A 27,807-nucleotide genomic window follows, 5' to 3' on the forward strand; every position below is an offset into this window, starting at 1 on the left:
ATGCTCTCAACCTCCAATTTCCTATGGAATCTAGACATTCCCCTCATTTTTCTTTTTCTGACAATTCCTTAGTGGTCTCTCTCTCTCTCTAATAGAACTATTGACCCTTAAAGACCCCATATCAAAACTTCCCTGAAATGAACTAAAACCTCCATGGAGTTTATGTCATTTTAATATTTGTGTCATCTATAAAGAGTGAGTTTATTCAGCCTCCTTCCCATTTCACCAATCACTGTGAAAGAAATGAGGAAAAGGACTAAACAATAGGTGGCTTACAGCTCTTAATAATGTCTTGCACCAAATAACACAGAAAGTTCACAGAGTTGCCTAAATAGTGAACTGAGCCCAGCTGGTGTGGCTCAGTGGTTGAACATCAACTTATGAACCAGGGTGTCAAGGTTCAATTTCCGGTCAGGGCACATGCCCAGGTTGAGGACTTGACCCCGAGTCAGGGGTGTGCAGGAGGCAGTCGATCAATGATTCTCTCTCATCATTGATGTTTCTATCTCTCCCTCTGTCTTCCTCTCTGAAATTGATAAAAATATATTTTAAAAACTAGTGAACTGAGCAAGTCTCCTTCTATGGAGCACATGAGTCAGAAAGTCAGTGATGGAACAAGGGATGGAACAAGTCCATTCCAACCGAACGGAGAGGGTATTTTGGTCCATTTACTCAAACTCTGGTAAATTCAGAGTTTTTTTTAAATAAAGTGGACAAGTAGTCTAGTTGTCCTCCATTGCAACATGAATGATCTGGGCCACTGAATAGTAAACCAAGACTTGCTTTTCCTAGTTCTGGCCAGTGGCATCAGGCAGTGGTCTGGGAGGACACTGGGGCCTGTGGGTGGTTTATAACCCTCAGACTTTTATAAAAGGCAATACCCTCCTCCTTTTCTTTTAAAAAATATTTTTACTCATATCAGAGAAGAAGAGAGAGACAGAAACATCAATGATGAGAGAGAATCATGGATCAGTTGCCTCCTGCACACCCCGCACTGGGGATTGAGCCTGCACCCAGGCATGGGCCTTGACAGGGGATCAAAGCATGACCTTTGGGTTCATAGGTTGATGCTCAATTACTGAGCCAGGCTGGCTGGGCCATCCTCTTTTTCTAGTTGAATACTTGCAGAATAAAAATAATCACATGCTAAGCTATTCTCTCTTATTCTTTTCTTGTATCACACTCGAGCCATAAATTTTGAGTTATACTAAGTATAATTCCAGAAAAAAAGGTGCCTCCATTCTAAAATTGAAACAGAAAAGCCTTTTGTTCATTGTGTTCATTATCTAAAGCCAAGAGTGCATGACTTCCAAGCCGCTTCTTGAGCCTGAATCCAAACTCCATAGCCAGATAAAGGATTTTACATAAATACAACATATTCCACCTCCCCTCGCCCCCATCCCAGGAGAAACAGAACACATTATTTCTAGAATCTAAACTTATTTTTTGCAAGCTGCTTAAAATGTCTCCAAAAGTTACAACTACAGTAATATAGTCATAAATGTTCCCTGGAACTTCATTCATTTTAAAATGATGCAACTTCCCTGGATAAGTCATACCAGAGCAACATTGACTGTCATTTGTGTGATAACAATGGCCTTCTCCATCCATCCATGCCAGGCCATTGTGAAGAAAATGGCCATGATGATCAACACATTTTTTTTCAGCATGAATGAACCTCATCAGTAGTCTTTCAAATGCTCCAAGGGTGTTGCAGACAGATAAACAAGCCCGGCTGGGAGGCAGTGCCTGGTTTTGAAGCTGCCCAGCATATCTTCTTCATTCAGAGTGTGTTGTGTGAAGCAATGCATTGTAATGAAGTACAGTAAGCAGTACTATGGATATGCAGGCACCTTCATTTAAAAAAAAGGCATTGGGTTCTGTGGCCACGGTAGGCTGGGTGTATTGATGATATTGTTACCACAACTCAATTCTATTTATTCCATGAAAAAAGATGCTTACTAGCAATCTCTTTTAATGGAGAAAACTAAACTTCAGGGAAGTCTGATATCCCATGGAATTAAAAAAAGAAACACACACACACACACACACACACAGAAAAAAAAAAAAAAAACAACCCACAACCACCAATGTTTCCATTCAGGAACTAGAACTAAGCTTTTATGGCAGCATGTATATTGATCATTATGTGGGCAATAAAACAATTCGTTTATAACTGATTCAGGCTACAACTACTAACCTTGATAGTTACTGGTTCCTGGGTCCATAAAATGTGACATGCTATGTCGCTTAACAAATCTAAATGGTAATCAGCAGTAATCTCATAAAGTGCAATGGGTAGCAGAAGTGATGGACTATTATAAGCAGAAGGTAAGCCATTTGTGGTCAATGACAGACATAAAAAAACCCTGCTGTTTCCTAATTGATAGAAAGGACATTTAAGTTCCAACTCAGTACTGGGATGCTATGAGCAATCCAAAATGTAACTTAGGAAACTCTTATGGTGAGAACAGGCATTCAGAATAGACTTCCTATTATTTCCTTTTCAGAAAAAGAATATTTCTTAATTATAATAATAATCACTATTATTAATAATAATTATGAATACAAAATATAATTTAGGTAATAAATATAAAATATTATTATTATATAGTGCTAGTACAAAACATTTTTCTTTTATTCCAACTATGGAAGCACAAGCAAATTTTTTTTCAAATATGTTTTTTATTGATTTCAAAGAGGAAGGGAGAGAGAGATAGAAATATCAGTGATGAGAGAGAATCATTGATTGGCTGCCTCCTGCATGCCCCCTACTGGGGATCAAACTGGCAACCAGGGCATGTGCCCTTGACTGGAATTGAACCTGGGACCCTTGAGTCCACAGGCCAATGCTCTATCCATTGAGCCAAACCAACTAGGGCCACAAGCAAATTTTTTATTGTGGGGCAAGTATTAATAAATCAGAACATGTACAAACCATTTCCTTCAAATCATTAATCACACTGGGAATGATCAGCAATTTTAAAATCACATATTCAATGACTTAACTGATATTGACTGTAATGGTGAGGGTGGAGGTGGGGAGGAGAATGTGTTTTCTCTAAAGTGTGGAACTGTGTAAATTATAAGTAGATCAATATTTGATCTCCACTTCCTCACGATCATCACCAATATGCAATCGCCAGCACAATCCTTTGAAGCAACATCTATTTCCTTAAAAAAAATTGTTGTGTGATTAACTCTTTATTGAGCTCTGCACAATGTAAGAATGCTTAGAATTTGCACTCTGTCTTACATCTTTTACATTCAAGTTGCATGTGCTTACAGAAATAATGCACAATCATATACCTAACTATTAAGAGTCATCTAAGACTGAGAATCCTGACACCGGCTTCAGTGACTCTTCTAGTCTAAGACACATATTCCGTCGCCTTCTCCATTATTGGTAGAAATTGGTGTACAAAAATACAGATTCACTGCCTTTCTAAGCCAACTTTCCTCCAGTGAATATATCATTTTACTCTATTTATATTCTTCACAAAGCCCACTCACCCCCACCAAGGGGCAGTGCAGGGTCACTAAATCACTCTCAAAAATGCAGAAGGACACCAAAGCCTATTCAGGCAGTTTTTTTCTTTTATACCTTGGACAAAATCCTGAGAAATAGCTGCTGCTCCAAAATGACACCCTCTCAGAGATGGCTGATTTTTTCCCTGTCTAAAGTTTCTTGCAAGTTCAAGTGCTTTTCATTCTTTGCCCAGTTAACTCCCAATTATCCCACATAATTCAACTCAAATATCATTTCCTTAGAGAAAGTTTCTCTGCCGCCACCTGTATGCTCAACCCCCATCCCTATATTGTCACATGTCTTGCACTCATCCAACTTTTTCACCATACATTTATTTGGAGATCCCTTAATAATTAATGACAATCTCCCCTACTAAACCTACCAGGGGTCATCTCTGTTCTTGCTCATTCCTGTATCCCCAGCGCCTTATCAATACACCCAGTAGGACTGGAAGAAGTTTCCTTACTTTTCCTGATCCATGACCAGCACAGTGTGGAAGTAAAACAAAATAATATATCAGAAAAATGCCTCAATCATTGCTGAGCTTGACAACTAAACATAGTGTGTGATCCTGGATTAGATCATGGACTGGAAAAAGTAATTCTAACATACATTATGAAGACATTGATAAAAATTTGGTATGTACTCAAAGTGAGATTTTTATCAGGCTATATTTATTGATTTCTGATAACTGTACTCTTTGTTTATCTTTGTTCAGTGGAAATATACACTAAATTATTTAATGGAAAGGGAATGATGGTTGCAATTTACTCTCAACTGGTTCAAGGGGACATCCACCAATCTATCTATCCATCTATGTATCTATCTGTATAGATGATGTTCTGTATACACTCTCAAATGGCACAGATATATGAGTGATATACATGCTCATACATATATAAATCTGTTTTACTAGTACACACTCCCATACAGAGAGAGAAAATGATAAGCAAATGTGGTAACTGTTAACAGTTGGTGAACCTGAGAAAAGACCATGAGGGAGTTCTAAGTACTATTCTTGAAACTTTTCTCCAACTTTGAAATTATTTGAAAATCCAAAGTTAAAAAATATCTCAGAGGAAGTATTTGTCCATTTGTGTAATTTTGTATATATCTGATACATAATTGCAATCAGATTAATACACACACATACTCAGACTTTGTGGTCAGATTTCCAGTGTGTGCTACAGGATCTGTAACTCCAATGTGGAGTCATTTTTACATCAAAAGAGGCATCCATAAAAATTACTGATTGACACGTTAGTGAAAGTATATAAAGACAAGAATAAATATATTTTTAAAAATCTGGGTTGTCAGTGTTTGTGATCATGTTTTCTAGGATCAGAATGAAAGAAAAAAAATCAGTCCCAGACTATCTTATATAACATCAAAACTATTTATCAAGTAGGTCAGTTTGGGGGAAAATAGAAAAGAGACACATTTATAGATTTGTCAAGTTTTAGAAAAGACCGTTTTCTTTCATTTATTTAATAAAAAATGGAAGTAAAGGTCTTTTAAAATTTCTCAGTTCTATCTATCAAGTAAGCACTGTGCCCCATGGGGTGGGGGATGAGCAGAAGAAGGTACTGAAGATTATTCTTTGCACATCATTTAAAAATGGGACCTTTTGCCAGTGGATCAGATCCCACCAGGTCCAACATGATGACTAACTAACTCTCCTTGAGGCACTATTTCTGATGTTTTCTTAAAATGAAAATAGAACCATAGTAAAGAAAGTGTTGGAAAAAGCCAACATGAATAGCAACTGATAAGGTGGACACCCATTTATCAAGCTCAATAATAACAAATTAGTGTTTGTGCAATGCCCGCCTCAGAGAGAACACATAAGTAATCTGAAAATTGCAACTACTGTACAAAATGTAATAAAGAACCATTTCACCTATCAGGAGGAAGCTGTGTAATGGCACTTGGCAGTGGCTCCAGAACAAAACAATTCAGTAAACAAATGAAGCCATGACAAGGAAAGGTCACAAAGCAGACTCTGAAGGCGGTGAATAAACAGAGAAATGAGATTTTTTTTACTGCCTAGAAATACAGACATTTGTCTTTAGTAGCAGTGCCTGACTTTTTTCAGAGCAGAGGATATAAGATCAGAGATGCTTAAATATATTATCAATTTCCTGTTTCGATCTTTTGGACTTCACATAGATGCCATCCAATAGGGACACTCTTAGAAGCCTACAGCAAATTTTTAAAAAATCCATTAGATGTAAATGAAAATTATTTTTCTGCTTGATATTCACAATCCTAACTATTTGATGTGCAGCTTCTGATAAATGCATACACTAATAAAACCAAAAAGAGTGAAAGAAGTTGTCCCAGGAAACAGAACAGAAATCAGAAAGTCTTAGCAAGCTCTCCCATTTTCTGAATGCAAGCATGGAAGTCACTACGCGTGCTGATATGGAAAAGTGGCTGTTTTTATCCTTAAACACCCCGTTGTTTGAATAGATCTGCTCCAGGCATCACATTTGGACCATTTGTTTTACCAGCTGTTTCTAAAAATATGTTCATCGTGGAGACCTTTTCGGTCTCCCTTCAAAATTGCTTTTGTCGAGGGCATTTCCCCCCTTACACAAGGGAAAGGGTATAGATCTGGAAAACACCATCTGCTGAAAGATCTCACGGCTTCAGGGAAGGACTACAGAAAAAAAGCTTCGCATGAAAAACGCACACAAAAGAACTACCCAAAACCCCGATGAGCTAAATGACTGAGGAGACTGCCTCATTCTTTTGGATTAAAGGTAATCAAATGTTTTAATTCGTTAATACAAGCTTCATAGAGGCAGTGACAGATGTTCCCTACATGGAAGAGAGTCTCAATTAATGTACAGCTGGCTTAATTTCCTGGACATCCTATCAGGGGAGAGAGAGAGAAGAAGGAGAGAAGGGTGGAGAGAGAGGACTGCAAAGTTTCTAATTACTCATTGGCAACAGCATTCTTCCATTTATTTATTATATCTAAGGAGCAGATGTATAGATGAGGGTGGTCAGACAGGGAGGATGCACACAGCACCTAAGGCTGGGTGAAAGAATCAATCACATTCCCTGTGTCTGTTGAAGGCCACTTCACATCCCATCTGTGCTCCTGGGTTCCAAGCACAGACTTTAAACTTTCTAGTAATGGGTCATTTGTAGGATACCTCGTGCCTACTTCTGCTATATGACTACCTGGTGTGTCCATGGACCATTTGTCAGTTAATTATCAGGACCGATCTTAAGGAATTGGTGGGTGCTCAGCTATACAGACTCCTACATATCATTATCATCGTCATCATCATCATCGTCATCTTTGAATTCCTCCAACAGCTTTCCTCGAAGGACCTTACATTATGGACTAAATCAAAGTCATGGGAAAAACAGGGTTCACTATATATATGTGTGTATTTTTTTTTAACTCACTGGGCCAGGCTGACTTCCTATATCCAAATATTCACAAGATGTCCCTTGTGGCCTCCTCTAGTTTTTTACACTTTTAAAAAAGTATATCTATACTTTGTTTCTGATTACAAATGCAATATAAGCTCAACATGGAAATTATGGAGTATGAATAACAGAATAAAAATCACACACTGGGCACCACTTAGAGATAACCACTGTTAAGTCTGTTTTTTATAATATAATCCTTATACCTGATTCAGGACACTAAACTTCTGGTTTCTAATAAATAATCAGTAAACTTGGCCTGGCTTCTTATTAGGCTAAATTAAGTATAATATTTTCAACATTTAGATAATAAATTTCATGAAGCAAGAGGTTATTGGTAGAGATTACCTAAGAGACAGAAAAGGTGGGAGGAGATGAGAACTATGGATACAAATTTTGTCATTGCTTTGAGTATAGATCATACCCTATCTTTTGGCTGGGAATAAGGATTTTAACCTTCTCTTTTCACAAGGACAAACCATGTTAGTTCAAATGCAGGCAAATTCAACTCTCCAAAACAGCCTTTTCTACTTTTCTATAAAGCTTTAGATGAGCAGAAATTCTAGACTTGCATTCAAGTCCTTAGAAATATTTATTTTTGTTTAGTTTGTTTATATTTATAAACTGACTTTGGCCTTCTAATATTTATTCTAGATTTAAAAAAAATCTCCCATTTCTATTTTCTGTCTTTAATCTATCCTTATGTAATAAAATTAAAAAAAAACAATCTTAATACTTAACATCTAAGTCACCTATGCTTAAAATAATAACTTCTTGGGGTGAGGGCTCAATGAAACAAATGGTTTGGTGTTAAGATCATCTAGTTTCTAATAAAATTTTAGACTTAGAAAGATCTCAAGTCTTCAAATTCTACTAAGCCTAGTGTCACATCATAGATAATGCTTCAAATCTCTTATTTTCTGTATGTTTATCTATTTGTTTTCACATATCAGTAAAATGTCAAAGAAAAATCTGTGGGGAAGGGGTAACATACAGTTGCCAACTTTTATTTTGCTAAAGAAAGATGCTACAAACAGTAACAAAACACTATTTTTGTAATAGACACTGATTTTAACAGTTACAATAAAACAGAAGATATAATCTCAGAACATAGAACAGTCTGTAAGTTTAATTTTGTTTCCACATATTTGACTATAATGTCCTTATTTAGCTCATTTTGCCATGGGTCATGAATTTAGGCATAGCTTGACACTGGTTTTGCATTTGAGCTTGGGAACCACTGCTCTAGTATGCCTAATATTCTGTCCTCAAGGGAGGAAGGCAATATCACTGAAATCCATCACTAGACCATACATGGGTTGTGTCTATACCATAAGCCACTTCCAGTCCCCACTAACTGCTTCACCATTTGTCCATAATTTTAGTCGGTTCCCCTAGTGACCTGTAAAGTTATAAATGTACCCCCCCGAGTGGGTCAATGACATACTCTTTTGTGTCATAAAAATGACCAGTAGAAAGAAGAGAACCAGTTTTCACACATCTCCTGATGTTTCTGTTGGATACTAGCTTAGTTTAGAATAAAAATCTTTGGGCTTAAAAAAATACTTGATATACAGTATCAGTAAGGCGGTACACATTATGGATTGAGGACATTTGGGATTTAATTTCAACTCAAATAGAAATTAGTTCTGTGACCTTGAACAAATCAATTTATCTATGTAGGCTTTAGTGTTGTCACCTAAAGCTAAATAATCACCATGAACTCTAAAGTTTTGCAAGCTTATAGTCTTGGAGCTTTGTAAACTTTAAATTTAAAGTAAAAAGAAAAAGAAATTGAAAAAGGCCTTTAAATTTATGGGAGTTTGGGAGAAGAACTGCTATATTTAGTTCGATAAAATCACCAGATGATACCTTAACCAAAAATTTTACTGAGAGCACAATTCTTCAAATTTAAGGTGTTAGATCAAAAGGAATTTAAAAAACAGAATAAGTAACACTGCGTGTCTCATTGTTGTACTCTGTTTGACTTTCATAAGATCTATTTTTATATCAATTAAAATATATATTTAATTTGAATGTTGTTAAATGAGGGCATGTTTGCCTTAGTCCATCAGAGTTTTTGCTATTGCTGACTGTGAAACCTGGTCTATTACATCTATTCATGTCCCTCAGCTGGTCTCTGGGACAGAGTTTGCCCCTTTGCTTTACAGGAAAAGCTAATAATGACTAAGTGTAAATAAATAAAGGAAAGAACAAACAAATAAATACGTAAGTAAAAAGCCAAGTAACCAGATAGTAAAATACCCAGCTATCGCAAGCATAGTGAGAGAAAAAGAAATTGAAATTGTACCTTGTTAGTCTCTATCAGATCATCGACAGTGCTTAATGTATCCTTGTTTTATTCGTATTTTCTATAATCCCTCTGATCTCAGAGGCTTATTAAAACACTCATTCCAAATTAGGTTGTTTTAAAAGCCAACCCCCTGCATGTCCTGCCCCCGAAGCCCCTCCTCATGCTTTAGTCTTCCTTGTTTCTTTGTATTCATTCTCTCTCTCTCTCTCTCTCTCTCTCTCTCTCTCTCTCTCTCTCTCTCTCTCTCTCTCCATAGTTCAGAGCCCTACATTACAGCTCCAGGCACAATACCACACTAGGGGGCCCTGCTAATGGAGAAAGCTCATAAGGTTATTACTTAGCATCCTGGCTCCCCCACTTTAGTCTGATGCTCCCTCTGGGGTTGGGATACATTTGAATCTGGCTTCACAATTTACCTGCTATTCATGTACATACCTTTTCCCACCTTTTTCTAATGTTAAATATGCCAAAGGGTCTAAGCACTAATTTATAAAATAGCAAATGGCACGTTCGCAGTCACACTGAATATGGCTTTGAACCTGTATTTTCATGAACCTGTATTTTCATAGCCTGCTCCTGTCTAATCTGCTGCCAGGTGGTAGAACACATTATTCCCCTCCAGGGAGACGAGGCTCCTTCCTGAGCCCCACAGGATAATCCGTTACCTCTGCCACTCAGGCGGCCAAGATATAAATAAATACACTCGCCTGCCATGCAGGAAGGGGTCCTGGATAGCGTGCCCCTCCCGTTTTGTCCTCCCATTCATTGCCTGTGTCGCCAAGAACGTTTTCTGTCAAAGCTTATAAAGCAGCAAATCAAAAAGTACAGGGAAAGAAGAGGTTCTCAGCAGGTTGCAAATATCTTATCTCAGTCATTTAGACATTTGTCAGCTCAGTAACCCACAGGCAAGGCTTGGGACGAATTACTGGGATGTGACACAGTATGTGGGCTGGAGTTCAGGGGAAGCTACTGCCAAGGAGGTCTGGAAGCAGGGAAAGGCAGCCTGCGCCCCAGCTGAGGCAGGGAGGGAAAAGGATGGATTTTCAAAAAGGGCAAAACATGAAGCTCTTACAAAAATTGCAGGGCACAAGCTGGATGGAGAAGAGCCTGGTTTTGTATGTTTGTCACATGTTCTGTATGTGAGATAATGGCACACTTAACATAATGGTGAGAACGAAGCTTTTTATGCCCTGTCCTATCCCATGTGTTCTATGCACTTAATGTAGAATTTAACAAATATTTATTAAGATTGACTCTAGCCCTAGCTTGGCTCAGTGGATAGAGCATTGGCCCATGGACTGAAGGGTCCTGGGTTCGATTCTGTTCAAGGGCATATACCTCAGTTGCATGCTCGATCCCTTGCCCTGGTTGGGATATGGGTGGGAGGCAACCAATAGATGTGTCTCTCTCTCACATGGATGCTTCTCTCTCTTTGTCTCTACCCCTCTTTTTCACTCTCTCTAAAAATCAATGGAAAAAATATCCTCGGGTGAGGATTAATGGCAAAAAAGTTTGACTCTAAACTGGGCAAGAAGGATTCATTTATGTTAAGAAAAACAAAAGACTACAAATTTTTCACCTATTTGATTTCTCTAGATCAGGACTCAGCAAAAGAGGGGTATGAGCCAAATCTAGCTTGATGCCTGCTTTTTAAAATGAAGTTTTATTGAAACAGCTACACTCATTCATTTATGTATTGTCTATGGCTGGCTGCCTTGGATTACAACAACAGGGATGATAAGTCTCTCAAAATCTAAAATATCTGTTCTTTGGCCCTTTACAGAAAAAAAGTTTGCCAACCTTTGCTCTACATGATTGATCGAAAAACAAAAACAAAAACTGAATGCTTGGCAATATACTGCTGCCAGCTTTCATGATCTTGGAGTCAAAAGTGGTCTCTGTGCTTAAAAGCTATGGTGAAAGCTGGACTCGACAGCAGAGGATCCTCAACATTGTCATGTTTTCCAGCCTAGGATCTGGCTTCAGGACACTCAGGACTAATCTCATTTGTAATGAGACCCCTCATTGGGCAAGTTATACTTTCCTAGGAAGGATTCTAAGAAAAGCAAATCTAGCTTTAAAAAGATGTTTTCTTTTTAACTGTGAATTTTAGTCCTTAGTAACATCTTTTAAGGTTCTTTCCTGGCATAGAAAATTCAAGAGCTCCCAAAAGTTTTTTTGGTTTGTTTTTATTTTTTTGCTCATAGTTTGAGATACATAATGCAAAGAAGTAAGACAAATAAAAGAGCCCTGGCCAGTGTGGCTCAGTTGGTTAGGCATTCTCCCATGCACCGAAAGATTGCCTGTTCGATTTCAGGTCATGGCACATGCCCAGGTTGTGGGTTCAGTCCCCAGGAGGGGGCATATAGGGGGCAGCCAATAGATGTTCTGCTCTCATATTGATGTTTTTCTCTCTCTTCTTCTCCCTTCTCCTCTTTCTAAAATATCAATAAAAATGTTTTAAAAAAGGAAAATAAAAGAGGAGATAAACACATGAGTATGGAATGTCAAGAGCACACAGATGTCATAAAGAGAATAAGAAATCCATCTTGTCGGGGACATGCTCACTTATTTTCTTGCTTCCTATTAGCTATAACATCTAAAACACTGTGCTCCAAGGATCATACTTATTTCTGAAATAGAGAAAATACAGCATCTTACCAGAGCTCTCACTAAGAGCCCCTACTCTTAGAATCCTAACATCAGTTAGAGGTAGCTATTGTCTGATCATATGTTCTAAGCAGGACTGCTAATGAGCAATGAGCTGGAAGCCCCCAGTGCACAAATTATTACCTAGGTGATGTCAAGAATGACTAGCCTCCCATGAGAGATGTATTTACCCTAAATATTGAAACCATTCCACCTCATAGAAAACAAGGGTAAGTCATTGCAACCATAGCTGTTTGCATAAATCAGAACTGAATGATTTTGTAATCCCTATCAACCAAGGTTTTTGAAGTCTTTGGTAACAAATTCATTTAATGAGTGTTTCCTGGCCACTTAATATACTCAATACAGAAACTTTCATTATTATCAAAGAGGCAGGTAGCTACTTCATATGTATTGGTTAAGGGGGAGTAAGTTGTACATCATAAGAAACCGTATAACATAGGGACCAGTGTGTGAGCTCAGGGACCAGATGGTTGGGGTTCAAATCCAGTTTCTTCTACTTCCTGCTGTGTGACTTTGGACAATGTGTTTAGCTCCTTTGTGCCTCGGTTGACTCATTTTTAAAATGAAGATGATAATGATAGTCTCTCATAGGATTGCTATGTGGATTAAAGAAGTTAAAAATGTAAAGAATGTAGGACTAGACTTGACTATACTAAGTGCTCAATGAATATTTACTCAGTGAAGGAAACAAGATGTTGCAGGGGCAAGCCTATAGGTGAAGGCCTAGGAATCACCTCAAGGGACTTTATTAAATACTAGTGGCCCAGTACACTAAATTTATGCATGGGAGGAGGGTGTCCCGCAGCCCGGCCTGTACCCTCTCCAATCTGGGACATCCTTCTTGTAATCCAGGACCGCTGGCTCCTAACCGCTCACCTGCCTGCCTGCTTGATTGCCCCTAACCAATCTGCATGTCAGCCTGCTCGCCCCCAATTACCCCCCCCCCCACCGGCCTTCTCACCTCCAACTGCCCCCCCCCCCCCGCCGGCCTGCTTGCCCCCAACTGCCCCCCCTTGCCGGCCTGATCACCCCAATGTCCTCCTCTCCTGGCCTGATCACCCTTAACTGCCTCTGCCTCAGCCCCGTCACCATGGCTTTGTCCGGAAGGACATCTGGAAGGTCTCCCGGAAGGTTTCCCAGTCTAATTAGCATATTACCCTTTTATTAGTATAGATTATGTTTGGTGAAAGTTGACCACAGGGACAACTAAACCTGACACCAAATCAAGGTAAAGCAATGCAAAGCTCAATTAGAAAATCTATTGTGTCAAATTGGAAGGGCTAATAAGGTCCAACACATTCTTTTCAAATCCCAGAACTCTCAAATTCATTCACAAAACAATCATTTCTAACAGTAAAATAATTTTTTCAAAAAATGCAGTCGTTTTCAGCAATACGATAGTTCCCATGCTGTTTTAAATGGTCACATACTAGTTTATGAGAAAATGTAGAAGTAAAGCGCATTGATCTAGTTCACTGTGGAGTTGGTTCATTAACATATGTCAAATATCGTAACTAAATAAAGTTCAATATATGTTAAAAGTTACAAAAACATATGGATGGAGTAATGGAATCATGCTAAGATTATCATTATGTGCTAAGAAAGGCATCTCTTATAGCTTTTCCAAAGGTCAGAAAACAAAATTTGCAAATCTAAGAAATATTCTGTCCAGCTTCAGTTACTAAAGGAGTAGTTGCAACTCTATTTTGAGGAAAAATAATTGGTCAAAGCTCCAGAAATTAGCATATAATTGTTGACCAGTTTAGTGCTTTAGTATGTGTTAAGCTTGATCCTCTGTGTATACAGCAATAGAAATAAACTGCATCCCTTTTTAAATAGGTTTGAATGTGATGCCAAAATATGTGACCTTGGGAAAGCAAGTTATTTGAGTTCCAATGTTCTCGACTGTAAGATGGCCACCATAGTTTCCCCTTTGTAACAACTTAAAATGAAATTTAAATAAATACCATTTTGAATGCACCCATCGTGTTATCTGGACCAGTTCTATGCTAGAGCCAGCTCATGAAATTGATTGCTACATTTTTTAGCAATTTTTGCAAGTGGTTGCTAAACACAGCCATTATGAAAAACTAAAATAGCTAACATTACAATCAAATGCAGTATATTAAAAACAAAGGTGAAAAACTTAAAATTCATTATTTCCTGATTATTTTACTACAACCTATGCTTTTGAGGTTATTGATGTGTATAGTATTTGTATGGTGAAAATACATAGAATCATGTACCAGTTCTGAGTTTAGTATTATCATATGTGTGACTTGCAATCAACCATAGTGGGAATGTTTCACACTATAGAAACATCACAAGTTTGGAGTGTGTATGTGCTAGTTCTTAACATTTATTAGTAAACTGCTTCACCTGGCTCTTCTAAATAACCCTCCCTCCAGCCTTTTCCACCTTCCTTCTCTTCCTTTCTTTATTAGAAAGTTCTTCTTAGTCCACAGAGCCCATTAATTTCCTCTTTGTTCTTCCCCTTTCTCTATGAGCAGCAAAGAGCTACCCTGAAATGACTGAAATATCTTACCATAAAATCATCTACCTTAAAATGCTTTCTCTATTTTCAGATTAAAAATATGGGCATTTTAATTTTAGGTCCTATTTAAAAATCTTTAATCTATTAATCCATTTTATACTCTCTTGCTCAATCTTTATGAACAAGGAGGTGAAATCTTACAGAGATTCATGTTCATACTTGTAGTATCAAACAAATGAAATCATTCCAAGTTACGCAGCAAATTTCCTGGATAATCACATGTATAATCCAGCATCTGAATAACTAACTGGTCGTTTTATTCCAGTTCTGTCTCAAGATAATCAAACCTTATTCTCAGAACTAAAGCTATTGTATATGCCATGTTCTTTGGAAAGAGAAGAGAAGGAATTTAGGCCCAACTCAAGTACTGGCTCTTTAATTATTCCATGAATTAAAAAATAAAATATATATCATTTGACTTGGATCAAAAGATAATCTTACCTTGAAATATGCATAAGGTAGAACTAGTGAGTTAAAAAGGTTTTATCCCCCTTTGGATGCCTTGCCAAACACATTTATATTTTAGGTTACAACATTAATGCATTTTCTAATAAAAAATATTCAGATGTCCACAAATGCCTTACCAATTCAGGAACAGGCATTGCTCTACACAGCAGAAATGGTGTTGTTTCCTCACTAGCATTTTCTGAAAAAAATGTCTGTTGATCTGTCCCCAAAGAAAGGTTTAACTAGAAGATTGATAAGCTATGAAAAAAAACTCTTTGAAAATTAGCTCTTACATGAAATCCCTTTAATAGTAAGACCATTTAATCATGCCAAAAAAATCAACAAGGGTTTCTTATTATTGTGGATTGGGTGGTTGTTGGGCTATTATTGTTAGTAGTTTCCAACTGTAGGCTTTGACTCCTTAGCTGGGTAAAAAGTGCAACTTATGACTTCCAGATGCAAACCACAGTTATCAGCCTCAAAATCAACTGGACATTTGTTTTGCTTCTTTGTGAAGTTCCCCAGGGGTAAGGTTAAAAGTAGAAACAATAAGGGCGTGAGAAATCAAGGGAGAGGATTTCAAATCACATGTTACAAACAGAGAACAGAATCACAGAACGATACAAAGACAGTGGACTCCAAGACAGGATGGCAAGACATACATGCTTGACTGCTGTGCAAGGAATAGCAAACACAGGAACAAAACCAGACAGACATGCTGCAAGAGCAGCTCTTGGGGCTATTATGACCCAATGCAAATAATAATAAAAATGAGAACCCATGGAATTATAACTACAAAAGAAAGTTACCCCACAACTCATACACTGGACTTGCTGGGTTAGCCTGGATGTGTCACTGGATGAAACACAAGATGGCACCATTAAAGCCCATGCGTTGGTGATGGAGGCCATGGTTAGTTGATCAGCTACAAAATTGTCACTGCATGCCACACAATGATCCTGGGCTTGTCCAGAAATAAAAGATACAACAAATACTCTATATCTGCAATAAAATTCTTTTTATGCCATCTAAAATTTGTGGAGAGGGATGTGTTTCTTTGTTTGTTGTTCCTGCATGTTTTTCTTTATTTCTTTTTTTGTATTTGCTGGCTTATTTGTCCTTGTAATTGTCATAAAGGGGAGAGTAAAGGCAAATGGCCTGTGCAGATATGGGGAAAAATAAAAAGGGAAAAGGGAGGAAATTAAATGGAAAAATATACATTGGAGGAAGAAGAGGAAAACAGTATTTCATTCTTTTGTACACAACTTTCTTGGATTTTGTTGGTGTTTGTTTTGTTTTAAGCATAAATACTGGAGGAATATGCTGAAGGGGAAAAATTCGAAATTAGGATGGCAAGAAAAGATTTTGTTGCCTTGTTTGATTTGTATATCTATAGATCTCTCAGTATTTATAAAACAATGATTATAATTACTCTTAAAGGATAGCAATGAGTTAAAAATAGCCATAATGACCAAAATACTAAATATGAATCAGAACAAAATAAAATAAGTTGAACCACCAAAAATTCATGCGGCACAAGATGAGGTGAAATAACAGAAAATGTTTTTCAAATATATACAATATATCTATTTATACACATATGCAAGGATGTGCAGATGTGGATAGATATATCTGTATAATTTTTCTCTCCACCCCTCTCAGGGATAACTGAAGTATGGAATCATCACTGTAATATGATAAAGAAGAAAGCAAAACCTAAAGAAAAAATAACATGCGTTGTTTACCAAGTTAAAACAATATCATGCATGTTCATGTTGGCTGATGTAAGAATAATGGTGTGAATTTCTGTGTAAAACACATGGCTGATGGCAGGGGCTGTTGCTAATCTCTGTTTTTACATTAGTCTAATCTCATCTATACTGTGTCTACATATATAAGAAGTATGAGGCACTATAAATTTAGTATACACACATACAAATATATGTGTATATATATAGGTACACACAGTACATACACAGGCTTAGGTGAAAAATATAGAACATAAAGCATACAAGAAAACCCATAAAAGCCTCTCTTTTAAAACCCAATCCCTCTTTATTTATTCATTTTTAGGAAGGATTTGCTTAATAATTTCATTAAGCTCATTCCTTATCAACTACTTGCACTGGCATTTGAAATCAGGAAGTTCTCACAAGTTTGGTTTGAAATTCAAAAAGCCCATTCTTAAGCTATTACCTCAGAAGCCCTGACCCTAGACCACACTGTTATATGGGATTCAAAGAAAACTTTATGACTGAACTGTTCTAATTCTTCCACTGTAATCAATCAGAAATTCAGTGCCCCCAACCTAAGATACAGAAGAATGGTGTTTGGGGTTACTTGATTCTGTCCCTGGCTGGCATCATCTGTAATTGTTCTTGCCTGTCTATGAATGGGGTCTGCTATTTGCTGAACTAAAGACCGCTTTTTAGAGTTCTGATAATATCCTAGGAATTTCCAGTCATTGTCCACACTGTTTCTTCCCTTCCTATCCATTCTTTTCTTTTATTTCCCTACTTTTCTGTCTTCCCTAATAGACAATAAGTTCATAGTAGTAATGAAAAATGTTTTATAAATAAGCAATTTATTAAACTTTCAAATGAAAGCATATATAATTTTTAGTTTATTATTTTTATTAGATTTGTTATTTTTGCTATGGAATCTATGAAAAAGGTAAATCCATGAGCCTGAATAATGAATTACATAATTGTCTAACAACTACTTAGGGCACTTTCCTATACTTATATTTCTATTATTACTCCAATTTTCAAAAAGATTTATCATTAGGGATTTAAAGGGCACATGTTAGTTCCAATAGCTTAAAAATTAGTTTGGGTTGGGGTAGAGTTGGGTTATTAAAAAGTGATACAATTTATCACTGAGTAGGTTAATGAGTGAAAACAGAAACTCTACCATTAAAATTTGGAACATCATGTGCCAATGAACATACTCTATTAATTTATAGATCAGCAAAGGGAATTAAATAATTAGTGGGATCTAGCCTAGACCTTATATGTGAGCAACTGTTTGCTTTTGTATGCATTATAAATATATTATAACTCAAATGTAAGAATGACTAATGTCTACAGCCAATACTGTTTAATTACATTAACAAATGTTACATCTACTTACATTCTGCTTTCCAAAGCTAAATTATTTCTCAGACTACTTTATTGGAAGTGTTTTTAAGTGTCCCTGAGCTCTTCAAGGTGAAGTTTTAGACTCTGTGATACTCAAACATCCCTATAGCATTTTATTTAGCATTTACTATTCTATACACCAAATAGCCACTTGACTAATAGCCACTTGACTAATAACATTTAAACATGATTCTCATTACCAATCAAGAGTTCCACCTGGAAAATTTTTTCCAAAATTAAAAAATAAAATAAATCTTTCTTTGTAATAAAAACATACAAGTTGCTAACTCTTCAAGCTTGCTGGAGACACTTCTGTGTTTATAGAAAAACACACAAGATTACAAACATCATTTTTAAAAAGCAATTTACTTTTTTTCACCCATGGATTCTGGAGAACAAGGCTCTATTTTTTTTTGGTCCTGTGTTAGAAAAGTATTATTGTCTTAACATTGCAGTGTCTTAACACTTCCCACAGTGTTCCAGCAAATAAAACCAGGAATGATTTGGCTAGCTTTTAAGCAATTCAGTGCCAGATTTTCATATTATAAATACTTCACTGGAGTATCTCAATCTGATAAAGATTAAGAATCCAGTTCCACCTGGAGAATACAAATTGGGGGATGCTGTTGGTGTTTCGCTAAATTTAAATTTCACCCGCATTGGTTTGAGTATTATAGTGAAACTAACAATAACAGCAAATGCAAATGTAAGGACTATAGAGTTGAGGAGTAAAAATACATCAGAGAACCACTCTGGAAATAGTAATTATTTGGTGATCTCAGATTACTGTCACTAGTTAAACATTCCCATCAATCCAATCATTATAAAAGTTGTTTAGCACAGTACTCTTGATGATAAATGTGCTTCATTTTTACTTCTTTTTACTGTCTGCCCTCTGGTGGAAGTGCTGTCCCTTGAAAAACCTGGTTAGCTGACAGCCAGAAAAACATATCCCTGGATAATTGCTGGATGAATCAATACAGTTGTTAATTATTGCCATGCCAATTTCTCAGGTGTTAAAGGGATTTCTTTTTATTTTTCCTCTGCTCTGTGACTCCTGCCCCCAAGGATGTTTAGAGCTTGAAGCCAGAAATATATAAAATTTAGGAAGTTAGCCCTAATCGGTTTGGTTCAGTGGATAGAACATCGGCCTTCGGACTCAAGGGTCTCAGGTTCGATTCCCGTCAAGGGCATGTACCTGGGTTGTGGGCATATCCCCAGTAGGGGTTGTGCAGGAGGCAGCTGCCTGATGTTTCTCTTTCATTGATGTTTCTAACTCTCTCTCCTTCTCCCTTCCTCTCTGTAAAAAATCAATAAAATACATTTTAAAAAATTTAGGAAGTTAATCATTTCTACTTATAAAATAGTTAATCTAGGAATACATTTCTATTTCCAAAGATGGAAACACTGGGGATAGGAACAGAGGGAGGGAAAAAGATGAAAAAGAAAGTCAATGTCATCAGTTACTCTTTATTTCAGAATTGTTTTAGATCACAAAAGTGAACTTACTGAAGATCTTAATTGTTATTTGGTTTCCATAGTCTCATGAAAAAATCCTATTTTCTAGTGGTTATTTGAATTCTCTCAAGCTCTCTATATTTTTGATATTGTTGAATCCAGATATGTAAGAAGGACAATAAAATATAAGCTTACTGCAAAATTTAATATCAACAGAGTATAGTTGGAAAAGAAAAATGTATATGCAAAGTCACAAATATAAAATATTGTTAATGTGTACTTTAATAAGTATAAAGCATATAAACATTTAGGTAAGCTTGTGAAAAAGCTGACCAAGATACATAAATTAAGAAAAACAAGTGTCTATCTAAGTTTTCTATATTTCTTTTTTTTTTACAGAATATTTATTAACGTTGTTTAATGGATAATTTCTCATTAATCATTTTGGAAGTCTTTTATTGTAAAGATTATTCTTTTGTTTGATAAACAGAAGCCACAGTCAGTGATTATTCAGGAACTTCACGCTGGATATATTCAACTTCTTGAAACACAAGTTTCCTTCTATATGTCTGAGGTAATGTTTTATTATTTCTGCAGTGTCTGGTGGACCCTGATGCATCAGCCAATCTGATTATTTACTTCCCTTAGAATGCTGAGAAATTGAAGAAGAGTGAAAAGGTAGTCCTGCTGATCTCAAAACTTCTGATACATTAGGTTGAGGATTGTCTCTTCTGTTAAGGAACCTTATTAATGGAGTATGTGGCTTGACTACCTGCACAACCCTGCTAGCAGATGCCATCTTGCTGCCCATCATGACCCTGAGAAGGGGCAGCTTTCACAAATCGAAAATATTAAGTAGAAATTGACTTCTTTTGTGTGAAACATTATCAACTTTTATAAATTAGGAAAGTTAAAATCCTGACCCTCAACTTTAGGTAGTTAAATAGTGATTCAAATATTCTTCTGAATATTTTAATTTGATGCAGATAGTTTTATACTTTAAAGGCTCAATTCTGGTTTTGTAAAGCAAATATTAAGAATTTGTGATCTTACCTTTTAATCATTATAAATGATCTAGTTCCCTGGAGTAGAAGGGATAGGGAAAGTAGAGAATTCTTTTTTGTTGAACATATGTGGATTTATTAGGGTGATGTTCACTTATATAAAATTATATATTTTAAATAATTCAGCAGGTTTTATTATCTGATTAAGGAGAGATGAAGTCAGACATCTGAAAATCTCCAATTTGAATTTAAGATTATGAGGTACTTGGTGAGTCATACAGATTCAACCAATAAATACTAATTGAGCTTTTACTCTGTGTCTTATTGTCATGGTTTAGGACCTAAACCTAAACTTTAGGTGATTGTTGTTTTTTTAAAAATCATTTACATATTTTTGAGAGAAAATATACAAAGAAAATTTGAGATCCATTGGATTTACAAGGTTTCTAAACTATCATCAACCAAACTCCAAACACTTTTACGTTGTCTCTAAACATCACATGACTGAGCTAGACCAAATCTGAGTGCCAAAAAGGGCTTTTGGCGTGAAAGGCAATTGCTTGCCTTTGACTCAAAATCAGCAGCTTTAAGACCAATTTTGATTTAAAGAAAACTAAGTAAGAAAACTAATTTCATTTAAAATGTGATGCCCACATGAAAATAAAAGTTGTTGGATTAGCATATACTAAACTGCCCGAATTTATGAAGAGCAAGAGCTTTTAATGGATCTCAGTCCAAAAAGAACTTATAGAAGCTAAATGCCTTATAACTGAGGTAGCTAGAAAATCATAAACTGGCTAACACAGTGAGAGAAGACAAGGTAATGTTAAGTAAAATTGAACAAGGCCTGGGTAATTAGCCAAATTTAGTGTATTTCCATCAAATATCGAGCATGGCAAAGAATAACATTTTAGAAACTGAGGTAGTGAATTAGGTTGTTTAAAGCCAGAAGTGTAACCTCATTACTTATATGGAATTTCAAGATTAACTATGTCAAAATTATGTAACTGTCACCATTACCCGTTGCTGCATGGGCAGTAAATGAAATCCTTCTCTCTAGGTAGTACAAGAACTAGCCCGAAACAAGTTTTTAATTGTTTCTGGATTTTAATCTCCATTTTTTTTGAAAAAAATGTGAAGGCTATGGAAATATTTCCCATATAATACCAAAAGGGCTTGATAGATCTATGCTCTGTAACCTTCATCAGTGTTAATCTGGTCCCAGAGCAAAACTTGTGCATCAATAGGAATATCTACCCCCTTCCTCTAAGGAATATGCCTCTGACAAATTTCCCTCTGTATCTGAATCACTTACCAGGAGTACTTTATGGAGTAAATAAAATTAGAAAGAAGAAATGCTCATCCTTCAAATGTGATGAGTTGAATGATCCCAGGCAAGGGAAATCAATAGCTGTGTCTTAGAGCACATTAGCTGCTTCTAGGTTGGCATCCTGTCACCTGATTTATTTAGATATCCTTCCCCTACTCCCTTGCAGAACAGAACAGATTGTTAAAAACCTGCTTTAATCCCCCACGCACCCCATGTAATTATATTACTAAAGAAAATACTGGCATTGAATTCTGTCCTCTGCCTTTGAATCAGCGGAAACACCTGTGCAACCACTAAAAAGCCAAAGGACTTAGTTTGCTGCCACTCAAGTTTGGAGCTGTTCATGTTCAATATCAAATGGCAATATATAATTACACCCAGGAGCTGTAAAAGTTGTGAATCTGAGATCTGGAAAAGCCCCCTGTGTTATTAGGGAGGTTGCTATGGAGATCACTATGTAGGGTGGGGGAGATAGAAGGGGGAGATGGCAGTAATATTTCAAAATGACCAAGCCTCAATTTTTATAGGAAGACTTAAAATCTAAAGATTTAAGAAAGATGTTTGTGTATATATATGTATATAAACATCACTGCTATAAAAGCAAAAAAAAAAAAAAAACAAAAAAAACAAAAAAACAAAAAAACAGAGAAAGAATAAACAGGAGTAAAGTCTAGGTAACTATGGACCATGGAATCAGTTAGTATGGGGATCTTGCCATATTCATATGTGAATCCCTAATACCTAGTACATGCCTAATGTACCAAAAAGTATTTATTGGAGAGGTCATTTAAGTGGTAAAGCTCCTTGTTCTCTTTTCCCTGACAGTTCATTTATGAGAATTATTAGAACAGGAAGGACTCAAATGTAGAGATGCATTGTATCCTTCCTAAGTGCTAAGAAATATTTATTAAATGAATGACTGAATGAATTAATGAATAGGCATTTGGTGTTCAAGTTCCAGTATAAATTAAGTGCATCTGCCCTTTTTTATTGTATTTTAGTATAGTTGATATACAATATTATATTAGTTATATTAGTTTCAGGTGTATGCTATAGTGATTTGACATTTTTATACCTTACGATGTGATCATCTTAGTAATTCTAGGAAACATCTATCATTCTTCAGACTTATCACAATGTTATTGACTATATTGCCCATCACCTTTTTTCACCCATTCCCTACCCCTCTCCCTTCCGTCAACCATCTCCTTGGTCTATGTTTCTACGAGTCTGTGTTTGTTTGTTTGGTTGTTTGGTTTGGTGTTAGATTTCACAGATAAGTGAAACCATGTGGTATATTTCTTTCTCTGTCTGACTTACTTCCCTGACATTGATAACATCTAGAGTTAAAACCTCACTTAATACACTGAGATAATTACACAATAATTTGAAAAAAATCTGACTAACCAGGTCACAGTTACTTTTATTCCACACGAAAGGGAACAGATCACACTCCAAAGTACAAAGGCCCCACATAGTGTTATGTCCCTAAGTCATGCTAAGGACAGGCACCCGCAGAACTTCCTGGATCCAAAGCCACTTGCAAGTCACCAGCAGTCAGGCTCCCACAAATTGTGAAAACTTGTAAATCATTCTGGGGTAACAGATATATTTTTACTTCTGCTATATTGTTTCTTCATGAAGCTTAAATTTCTCTAGAATTAGCAAAATAAAATGTTTACTGGCTTGCCTTTTTTTTTTTTTTTTTAAGGAAAGGGGAAAAAATTAAAGCAACCCAAAGAATCAATTAGAAAATTCTATATATTTCTCTTAGCTTTTGTAGAAATAAGATCTTAACCCAACTCCAGCTTTTAATTCTTTTAAACATACACAGAAATTCGATGATATCTGTTCTCTATTATATATATAAATGTTTAACTTAGAGCAAGTCTCAAAACAGATGACTTGGGAAAGTTGATAGGAAATAGTCAGGGACTACAGTTACCTGCTGGACATTATATCATATAACACTCACTCTAAAGAAAAGCCATAAAACATCAAAATGTATCTAGGTGCAAATGGGGTACACACGGAAGCTCCTAATTGCCAAAGTCCTCTGGACTTCAGCACAGCGAATACATTTTGAAGCATCTCAGCCGTTGACATGGCATCACTCGGTACTAATTTTGTGTTTGCTCTATTGCTGCACAAATTATCTAAACACCCAATGAACAAAATTAGTATAAATATAATACCATGTGAACTGCTGCTGAAATCCCATGAAAAAATGTCTTTGTTTTTTGGTTTTGTTTTGTTTGCCACTTAGGCTCAGAACAATTCATGAGGTTTAAATGATCATTGCAGCTCCACTTTGGGTTGATAATTTGTTGATGGCATTCCACTATAGGCCTCTTCATGCCCCTACCCCACCCTGTCAATTTCATAGCTGCTACTGGCTGCTATGCATTTGCTGTTCCCAGGGTCAATCTGGGTGTTTGATTGTTCAAAGTTAGGTTGAATACCATGGATTTTTCTTTATCAAGGAACTGACTTTAAATTTCCCTGGGACCTTGTTACTCCTTCCATGGGATTTGATGCTTTAGATTACACATTAATATTTATATATGTATGCTTATACATATATAGATATGGGAAATACACACATTAACACACTATAATATCTATACAACACATGTCTATTCACATATACGTATGTATTGTTTTTTGCAAATGAAAAAATAAAGCAAGCAAAACAAGACTGACCTAACCTACCTGTACTCGGTTCACATTCAACAAAGTCTTCATCATCGCTTGAACATTCAGCAGATGATACAAGGTCATCTGATGTTGGCTGTGCATATCAAAAAAAATAAGGGGTAGGGGAAGAGAGAGGAGAGAGAGATAAGGAAACCAATGAACAAAAGCATAGACAACTTATCATGGTGTCCTGCCTCCATCATTATTACTGTTTCCCTTCTCTAAGAGGGCACACTGTAGGATGCAGAATTTTTAACTTCCCTGTAGCTGTGAATGGCTCTGGACCTGAACAATCTGTGTGGGTCTTACGCGAAGCTGAGTGACCCAAAGTGTTTCTAGGAGACTCATCCCTAGCCCACGAAATCACATGGTGCAGCCTGACTCTATTCTGACTTTAGTTTCAATTTTGAGAATCAGAGGGTCAGGAAACGGGCTATTGCAAAGGGTGGGTAATATAAGAGTACAAGCCAGCCCAGAAATGCCCTGCAGCTTTGAGAGGGTTTCAAATGCATATGGTGTGTGGTGTCAAGTGTATGATTTGGTGGTTGTGAATCGATAGGCAGGTATAATTAATGAAACTTGTGGAATGAAGTCTGTTCAGGAACAGGATAAAGGCTTCCCTAGCTAGCAGCAATGTCTTTGTGTAATTGGTGCAATTAGCTGAATTAGTAATGTGGCCCAGCAGAGAGATACCAACGAGAGTCTCTCGACACAGGTAAGGCTGTTTCTGGAGAAGAAAATCTCTTGTTGCAATAATAGTAATTCAATTTGAGACCATTTGTTTTTCTATTGGATCCCAGAGAAACTCCCTGATTGCAGGGAATCTGCTGGGAGAAATACAGGGGCTGTGGGTATGGCCAGTTAAGAAAGACCCTTGCTACATAATAGATGAGAAGACTGCTTTGTGTGCCTGGTACATGCACAAGAAATACTGTTGAGTTAATTAACTAATCTATACATCTTACATAAAGAAACACATTTTTGTCCTATTATGTACATAAGGACAATATACAAATAGACTGTATACTGGTTTGCTGGTCTTATTCCTAATGCACTGAAGTCTGAATCCATATTCAAGAGCAAAAGCAATTATAAGCTAGATGCTGTGCAAGACTTTTATACATATTTATTAATTATAGTTATTATTAATCAACATTATTTTTACAACAATTCTTTGGGACAGGTGTAATTATCACACTTTTAAAGAGAACTGAAGTTCAAAGAGATTAAGTAAGTTGCTGAGGGACACAGAGCTAGTAAGAAATATAGTGAGGATTTGAATAGATAAATCTTATTCAAAATCTTCATTTGTGGCCCATATGGGTTTCTAAATACTCTTTCTTACATGATGTTATGCACTGAATTGTGTCCCCTCAAATTCCTATGTGGACATTCTAGTCCCCACACCTCAGAATGTAATTGATATTTGGAGGTTAGGTCTTTAAAGAGGTAATAAAGTTAAGATGAGGTCATTAGGGTAAGCCTAATCCGATATGACAAGTGCCCTTATCAAAAGATGAGACTAGGACACAGACACACCAAGAGGGATAACAATGTAAAGGCACAAGGAGAAGACAGCCATCTACAAGCCAAGGACAGAGCCTCCCCCCACTCTCCCCCCCCCCCAAAAAAAGTAACTCAGCTGATACTGTGAACTTGGACTTCTAGCTTCTAGAACTATGAGAAAATAAATTTCTATTGTTTAAGCCACCCAGTCTGAGGTACTTTTGTTATGGCAGTTCTAGCAACCAAATACACATGACAACCCATATGCTTCATATTCCCAGACAACTCCTGTCTATTTTGGAAATAGACATACCAGGCATAAAATTATTGGGCACAGCAATGAACAGTAGAAAAACCACATTAGGTCATTGATTTCACTTAATTGACGGTGGCAGAGAGGTGCCTTAACCCACCTCTTTATTCTACATCTGACAGGCAGATACTTACACCCCTGCTCTTCCTTAAAGTTAATAGAAGGATAATTTTCAAACATACTTTTTTTCAATTAGACGCTACTGAAGTGTGCATTTCATTTTCAGCAACTGATGCTGTCAGTTGTGTCCTGGAGCCCCATTTTTCCTTTAGAGATATGGCCAGTTTACTCCCCTGGAGGTTCCTGCTGGCATGGGGCCTCATGCAGGTCCACTCGGGGGTATTTAGGTAAGGGTGATGGCAAGGGAATAAATGCTAACTGTACACATGCAGAAGGCAATTATAAGAGGCAAACACTATTTTTGGAAGGGCCACAATCACTATTAGATCTTTCTAAAGGATGCATTATCTCCAGGAGTGATACCTCCCCCAAGGCAGCAATGATTGTTTTGGGTGGAGGAAGCAGATCTTAGATATAACAGGGGTTTATGACCTACCAACAGCCCACAGTACTTAAATAAATATACAGTATATCTGTGGCACTAAAATTTTATAAGATAAGGGCAATTAGGAAAAAAATGTCTCAAAAAAAACTCCGTAGAGGGTGGTAATGAAAAAGTGTTTGAGAATACACTGCTACAGTATAATCAATTGGAAATTAATTGTTGGTGACTTAATTATAAGGAACTTACAAAATGGCCCATATACTGCTTAACTAGCTTTGGTCTCTAAAATGAGTAAAACCTGGTGAGTTAATGAAAATCTAGTGAGCTCATCTCAAGAACAGAAGGCCAGGCTACAAAACGGTCATTGAGCAAGTGTATGGAAACAATGCATGATTCCAACAGAAACCAAACAAACAAACAAATAAAACAACCCCACAATAAACATTAACATAATATTAGTAGAATCTTCAACTTAATTCTAAGAAATTTATCTTAATTTTTATTGGCCAAAGAAATGATGTATTTTTTTTTTCAAGAAAAGTACTAGACTTTGAGATTGAAAGAATATTTACTATTTTCTTCTCCCTTCTCCACCTCCTAATACTACACAAGTTTTCTCCCCTATGGTTTGGATGACATTGTACATAGCTACATTCTCCTTCCCCATTACCATCTCAACTTCTGTCCCCAAAATCGGCCCCTACCCACCCTGTAGACCCCATGCATATGTTCTTCCACGTTCTTGCTCCCTCTCTCCCCAGTTCACGGTCTCTGGGCCCCACTTCCCAGAGATTTGTTTTCTGCTGGTCTTCTCTATGAATATGGATAAATGCAACATTTCTCTCAGGCAAGAGAGGCACATTTACCAGCAGTTCTGATAAATGGTGGCT

At 36.7% G+C, this 27,807-nt stretch overlaps 1 protein-coding gene and 1 pseudogene across 22 annotated transcripts in view; both read right to left on the minus strand.

Annotated features, from left to right (window-relative positions):
• NRXN3 (neurexin 3) overlaps positions 1-27,807 on the minus strand; it is a 1,534,305-nt gene that overhangs the window by 24,171 nt on the left and 1,482,327 nt on the right. For 20 of the 21 annotated variants that reach the window (XR_013959175.1, XR_013959176.1, XM_080644122.1 and 17 more), the window contains one exon: positions 24,609-24,687. Coding sequence is in view for 19 of the 21 variants with exons in the window: in XM_080644122.1 (XP_080500248.1) it covers positions 24,609-24,687 (79 nt within the window). In the remaining 2 variants the exon portion in view is untranslated. Of the gene's footprint in view, positions 1-24,599; positions 24,688-27,807 lie in introns of all 21 variants that reach the window. The other variant, XM_080644116.1, reaches the window with a different exon arrangement.
• Positions 20,069-20,376, minus strand: LOC308235450 (alpha-ketoglutarate dehydrogenase component 4-like; annotated as a pseudogene). Its single transcript has one exon. The product of its transcript is annotated as an alpha-ketoglutarate dehydrogenase component 4-like (transcript).

Source organism: Plecotus auritus (assembly GCF_963455305.1).
Source record: "Plecotus auritus genome assembly, chromosome: 1".
Taxonomy (NCBI): Eukaryota; Metazoa; Chordata; class Mammalia; order Chiroptera; family Vespertilionidae; genus Plecotus; species Plecotus auritus.